Source organism: Mauremys reevesii, linkage group 25 (assembly GCF_016161935.1).
Source record: "Mauremys reevesii isolate NIE-2019 linkage group 25, ASM1616193v1, whole genome shotgun sequence".
Lineage (NCBI taxonomy): Eukaryota > Metazoa > Chordata > Testudines > Geoemydidae > Mauremys > Mauremys reevesii.
The window spans coordinates 4,698,645-4,705,631 of NC_052647.1; the positions used below are offsets into that span (position 1 = coordinate 4,698,645).

General features: G+C 49.6%; 1 protein-coding gene across 10 annotated transcripts in view; it reads right to left on the minus strand.

Annotated features, from left to right (window-relative positions):
- Positions 1-6,071, minus strand: part of MAP2K7 (mitogen-activated protein kinase kinase 7) — an 87,095-nt gene extending 81,024 nt beyond the window's left edge. For 3 of the 10 annotated variants that reach the window (XR_005591199.1, XR_005591200.1, XR_005591198.1), the window contains exon 1: positions 5,741-6,071. Coding sequence is in view for 4 of the 10 variants with exons in the window: in XM_039514217.1 (XP_039370151.1) it covers positions 5,741-5,864 (124 nt within the window). In the remaining 6 variants the exon portion in view is untranslated. The remainder of the gene's footprint in view (positions 1-5,740) is intronic. The other 7 variants (XR_005591201.1, XM_039514215.1, XR_005591204.1 and 4 more) reach the window with 6 other exon arrangements.
- Between the last annotated feature and the right edge of the window lie 916 nt (positions 6,072-6,987).

The window sequence follows — 6,987 nt, forward strand, 5'->3', positions numbered from 1 at the left end:
CTTTTGATGCGCCAGGTTGTAAGATACCGCAGGCAATGTGTTGATTACAAACGGGGACTGTCATTTGTTCAGATTTAAAGGGACAACAGCCGGCCAAGAATCATCCTGTGCTGGATTCCTGACATACACCTGAGATCATTAAAGGCTATTTTTTCTTTCCAACGCTTGCGCCTCTGCAATTTGGCACAAACTGAACTTCAGACTGGTCAGTTTCACTTTTGTTTGCAGTTGGTTTCACTTTTCAGTTCTTAGGTAATAAGGTAATAATTGGAGATATACCAATCTCCTAGAACTGGAAGGGACCTTGAAAGGTCATCGAGTCCAGCCCCCTGCCTTCACTAGCAGGACCAATTTTTGCCCCGGATCCCTAAGTGGCCCCCTCAAGGATTGAACTCACAACCCTGGGTTTAGCAGGCCAATGCTCAAACCACTGAGCTATCCCTCCCCCCTAATAAGTAAATAAGGGGTGTGTTGTTGGGCTTGCACACAGGGAGATATTTGCCATCCAAAGGGAGGAAAATATCTGTTTTCTTTTATTTAAAAATAAACCACAACAACAGTTAATAGAAGATTTAGGGTTTTTTTTATAATCACCAAAAATGCTTCTAGACCAGTACTGACAAGTGTCTCTAAAAACTGTTTGCAGTAGAAGAGTTTAGTGTATAGACAAAGCCATCTGAACCCTTTTTTTTTTAAACTGTATTTTATCCTCAGACACCACATTCTCTAGGCAGCATGGTCCAGCCAGTCAGTGTGGTGCAGTGGACAGCAGATGGACTGGCACTTGGGAGATCTAGGGTCTATTCCTGGCTCTGCCACTGACCTACTGGGTAATCTTGGGCCTGTCACTTACCCTCTACATGCTTCTGTTTCACCTCCCACCCTTGGCTGTTTAGATGATAAACTCTTCAGGGCAGTGACTGTCCCTCACTATGTGTATGAACAGAAACCAACACAATGAGGCTCCTTGCTGGATAGGGCATGTAGGTACCACTGGAATATAAATAATACTCTAAAAATTGTTATTTGGTAAATAAGCTCATTTCTTTTTTTGTCACTAATGCTACCGGCGCTTATAACAAATGAGATGATTTTTAAAGTCCAATTTACTTGTCACTATTTATGCTGATTGTTTTCGTATTTAACTCAACCTGGGCAATGAAAAGGCAACTACAGCCTGTGTCACTCACAGATTCTCAGCCTTGGGTTGCAGACACTCCATGTTCAGACATGAGAGTCCCCACTGCAATTTTAAGCCAAACACTGTGCTGTTTTTACAGAACTGACTTAGAAACCAGATCAGTTTTCTTTATTCCTTCATACTCTCCCTCGTTACTGTGCCAGCTCAATCCACTAGCATGGCTGTCATCCAGAACCAATCTGGACAATTGTTCTGGATACTGACCCTTCAGAGGGCAGATCGGCATTCTGGCTGGGTTCTAGAATTCCCAGGATATGAAGCCGCCTTGAACCACAGATCAAGAATGGCAAATCAACAGTGCCCAGACATGGATGCACCCATTGCCTGTGTTAAGTGGGCTTCCTGAGAGCCCTTTAGACATTTCTGTGAAAACCCTCTTTGCTGAGCTTCTCGAATAAGCACAACTATGATTCCCTATCTCGGCATTTCCAGTTCCCTCACATAACAAGCCAAGAGAGCCGAGCCAAGCGCCAACTGGCCAGCACCAGGGCCTGAGCTTAGCAGCCTGCGCACCCTCGTTACTGATTTTCAATACCAGGGAAGCAACATGACAATGAGCTTCAAAAAGGCAGGACACAGCAAAGCCTTCCTGCTCTTCCAGCCCAACAGATGAATCCAAGGAAGCTGGGCAGCCTGGGGAGCAAGGCCAGAGATCTCCGAGGACCAGTTGTGGGTTGTTTCATTTGGAGCAACAGAATGGTGGGAGCAAGGAGGAAGTGAGCAGCTAAGACAAGCCCAGATTTCACTACAGGATTTGGTCCTGTCTCCAAGCAGGATAAAAGCCCCAATAGGTGCTTCTCATCTATACTCACTGGGGCCCAAATGCAAGATTGCTTCCTCCAGTACATTCTCCGAGGCTCTGTCCAACCTAGTGTCAATATCAAGGGGACTTCTACCATATTTCCTTGGTGAGGCCGTTGCACAGGCTAGTGCACTGGTTCTCAACCAGGGTTACGTGTACCCCTGGGGGCACGCAGAGGTCTTCCAGGGGGTACCTCAGCTCATCTAGATATTTGCCTAGGTTTACAACAGGCTACATAAAAAGCACTAGCAAAGTCAGTACAAACTAAAATTTCATACAATGACTTGTTTATGCTGCACTATGTACACTATACACTGAATTGGAAGTACAATATTTATATTCCAGTTGATTTATTTTATAATTATATTGTAAAAATGAGCAAGTCAGCAATTTGTCAGTAATAGTGTGGCTGTGACACTTTTGTACTTTTGTGTGTGATTTTGTAAGTAAGTAGTTTTTAAGTGACGTGAAACTTGGGGGTACGCAAGACAAATCAGACTCCTGAAATGGGTACAATAGTCTGGAAGGGTTGAGAGCCACTGGGCTAGTAGATCTCACAGGCAGGAAGTCTTCCCTTAACATGCAGCCTATTACTCCAAGTCATGTTCTGTCGAAGCATCCTAAATAACAATTCTTCTTGGTACCTGCACCCTTCAAGTCCTTATAGACTCACAAGCCCACCCCTTAACTGCAGTCTTGCAAAAAAAATGAGCAGTACTTTGTCAAAAGACTCGACAAAAAGGATTGTTTTCATCCTCATTTTACAGCTGGGGTAACTGAAGTATGGAGAAATGACTTACCCAGCGTAACACAGTAAACCAGGTTTAGAACCCAGGAGTCCTCAACTGTTGGAGCCTAGCCCTAGGTGTCTATTCATCAGTGCCTCCGTTAAATGAGATGATATCCAAGATGAACACCTATCCCCTCACCACAGCATGGATCTTTTCATACAAGAGCTGAACTGGCCTTGGTTCAACTTGAGTTGGATGGAACCATTTTTGACCAAATGAACTTTCATCAAAGCTAAAACATTTTGTGGCGATGTATTGGTTTTGACAATCATCTGGAAGGTTTTTTGGTCCAGGACTTGAAAGACAGAGACCCTCACGCTCTATAGCCTGATGGCTAGTGCACCAGCCCGGGAAACCCAGGTTCAAGTCCTCACTCTGCCTGATTTAGAATGATCTGGAATGAAGAACTCTGCTCTGTATCAGGTAGAGCAGGAACTAGAACACAGGTCTCCCACATTCCAGCCAGTGCCCTAACCACCAAGCTATATAGCATGAGACATCCACATGCTTCTCCCCCACCCCTCCACCTATGTGGGCCCAAAAACCTCCCTGAATAGAAAACCTCAACTTTTGATCCAAAACCAGACATATCAACAATTTCATGTTCACAAAAATGTTGGAAAGGCTTTGCTTGTGTTCCAACATGGAACAAAAATAAATTTCAAAAGATGCCACAACACGGAATCATCGTCCTCCTGACACTAGAGCCATCTACACTCCAACCTATGCTGACTGCTGCCAGTGAGCCTGACGTTCCAAGGTAACAAGTGTCTTCAGTTGCCATTGAAGCAATGGGAATCCAGGATGCTCACCGCCTTTCTCTGTCTCACAGTCACTAAGAGAAAGCATTACAATCTCTCACTCAAACACAGTCCATGTTTAGTGCATACAGATCAGCCTTTGAAAGTTCTACTTGTACTTGGCAAGTAGATAGTTGATTTTTCATCATCTCCATGGTAGAGCTGAGCAAGTAGATTGGGTTACTAGATAGTAAATTCCTATGATGATTTTCTGAGGCTGGTATAGATCAGCTTAAAATTAATTTATTAGTTTTTTGGCTTAAAACAAAACACACTCAGGATAGCACCCAGCCAATGAACAGTTTCAAGGTGGTAATACACAACTAACTGGGGAGATGGACACCAACTCTGTGCCATGGAGGAAAAGAAGCGAAGCAGCTGCTAAGAGCCTGCTTGACGAGTATCTTTTGAAAACTCATCACCTTGCAATCGCTCTCCAGAAATTATTGCCTGATAGGTAACTGGGCCAGCAGCAGAATCTAGTACTCCCAAGGCTTGTTGTGAGCATATAATCATATGATCATGTAACCATCATTTAATTACACAATTCACTTTCTAATAATTTAAAAAGCCCTCATCATGATATCTGAGCTGCTCATACTCATTAAGGGACTTTACCCTCATAGAAGCCCTGTCAAGTTGGGTGGTATTATCCACATATTACAGATGGGAGACTGAGGCACTGGCTAGATTAAGTGACTCAAGGTCTGTGCCTAAGGCAGTAATTGAACTCAGGTCTCCCAAGTCCTAGTCCACTGCCTTATTCACTATTAGAACATGCTTTCTACCCTCATTCCTTCACACAAGGCTTCAGAGATAAAAGCACTGTTCTTCCTCTCTAGCTGACTAGCCTGAACCCAAAGCAGAAAGGAGACACAAACATTTCCACATCTAACTATCTCACACGATTATGCAACTGACTGACATTTGTCTTTTGGTAGCCTCGAGTGTGCCACAAGTCAGTTTGCACAGACACACACATATTCGACACCTGCTGCAAGCTGAGATGACAGGATAAGAAGAGACTGACATTTCCACCCAAATCACTGCATGCTCAGAACATTAAAAATCAGACTCTATCCCACCCATAAAGATCATCTACCTTATTCCCACACCCACCAATTCAGAGTCTTGCACACATACTTTTTCCTAAGGCCTCAGTAGATGATCACCCCAAAAGCACTTTCATCATTAATGTTGACAGGTCACATATAGGGAACCCCTCATCCTGTCTCCAAACAAATGGGATGCCACATACCAGGCAACCTGATCAACTCACTCTCTCCTCACTCACCCTGCATAGCCAATGATCTCTCCCTTCTCCTCCTCGTATAGGCCTGGCGGTAGGGGGCAACCCTGGTTCTTGTCATCCCTACCTGAACATCCCTCTCCCACATACACAGCAAGCAGCAATCCCTGCTGTACTGTACCCCATGCCTCTTGGGGAGGTCCTTATTCACCTCACCATTCCTCTTCGCCTAGAATATGGAGAGACTCCCAATCATCCTTCCACCCCTCATCCCCCCCCCACCCGACTGTGATCCCAGTCCCACCTATTCTCCTCCTTCCATCACAAACAAAACTGTCACAAAGAGTGGGGTCCTGTCTGCTGGTCCCACACCCTTCTCCCTTCCATCATGGCCCACTGCACTGCTCAACTCCAAAAAACAACCTCTTCAGCCCGGATCCCTCCTTTTCTCTGGAACAGTCCTCCCCCCCCCCCCAACTGCAGGCCCACCTCCATCAGATTCCCATCCCCCTCCCCACCTAGGGCTCTCCCTAGCCCCCTTCTCCAACCCCCCAATTCCCCTCCCCAGAGACTCACCTTTCCCCCTTTCCCCGCACAGATCCCTGTGGCTACTCTCTCACCCCACCCCACCTGTCACCCCAAAGGCCCTTCACAGCCCTTACTCACGGGCCTCATTCCCCTCCCCTCACTAACCCCCCAGACCCGTCCCCTGCAGAGCCCCAGTCCTCAAGCGCCCCCTCCCACGGGACCCCCTACCCCCACCCTTAGACTCCTCCCCTCGCGCTCCTGTCATCCCGGGTCCCTCCCAGACCCCCAGAGCTCAGACCCCTCCCCTCAGGCCCCGCCCCGGGGCCCCTGTCATCCCCCAGGGCCCCTCCTCTCGCGGCCCCCCCTTACTGGGCCGGGCCCGGGCTGGGCTGATCTCCAGGTTCAGGTCGATCTTCCGCCGGGCCTCCCGGTTCTCCTGCTTCAGCTTGGCCTCCAGGCGGGACAGCTTCTGCTCCAGCGAGGACGCCGCCATCTTCCCCCCGGAGCCAGCGCCGCCTCGCAGCCAGAATACACAAACACCGCGCTGCGCAGGCGCGGCATGAGCCCACCGAGCCGCCGTACCTCCTGGCGAGCCGCGCTGCGCAGGCGCGGGATTGAACCAGCTGCGCCGCCGTAATCCCGCAACACACCCACAACCTACGAGGGGCGTTTGTGCGCATGCGTCCGCGCGCAGCTCTCCGACAGTGCCCCCTGCGCGTTGAGGCGAGGCCCTCGGACTGAAAAGGGACCGCATGCGCCGTGATGATCACACAGCGTCACCTGCTGGCAAAGTTCTCGCACTGCAGGAGCCGCAAAAGTGTAATACACATGCGCATAGCGTCCGTGACCCCCAACGGCTATAACCCTTCGAAGGCTCCGCTGCGCATACGAGTCTGGTGCCCTCTTGTGGTTGTTCGTGGGTATTTCAGCCTGCGTAGCCTGTCTCGGACAACTCTTAATGCGCATGCGCTCCCAGCCAGATGGTTGGAGACTCTGGGCCTGGGTTTTAGGGAGACCCTCCACCTCTACCCCCCCAGGGAATCCTGCCCCTCCCCCTCCTCCCGCAGCATGGGGAACCTGCCTCTCCCCCAACACTCCCTAGTCTAGCAGTTGTGCCACCCCCCCAACACCCATCTGATCTGGGAGTCCTGGGGACTCCCCGTCGCTCCCATCTGCTGACTCCTGGGGAGCCCCTGTGAAAATCCCCCCCCTTCAGGGGCCACCCAGCTCCTCTGAGTCTGGGAGCTGGGCTCCAAATAAACCTCGTGTCCCGCCAGCGGAATGGAGAGAGAGCGACAGTGCACTCACAGCCTTGCACACTAGCGGGATGGGTTGTGGCTCAGGACCCCAAAGCCAGGGCCAGGCTGGAGCAGACCAGGCTAAGAGGGGCTGGGGCATAGTAAACCTTGGGCCAGAGCAGGCTGAGCTGCACCAGACTGGGGATGTGCTCACCCCTGGGGGGCGCTATGGTGCTTTCATCCGACAGAGACGGACGTGATTGCAGAGGGGGTGGATGGTGGAAGAAGTGGATCCAAAACTCACAGCAGGATAGAAATGAGTCATCTGCTGTGAGCGGGACGGCCCACCCGGCTGCCCGATGCTTCCAGTGCACCCAC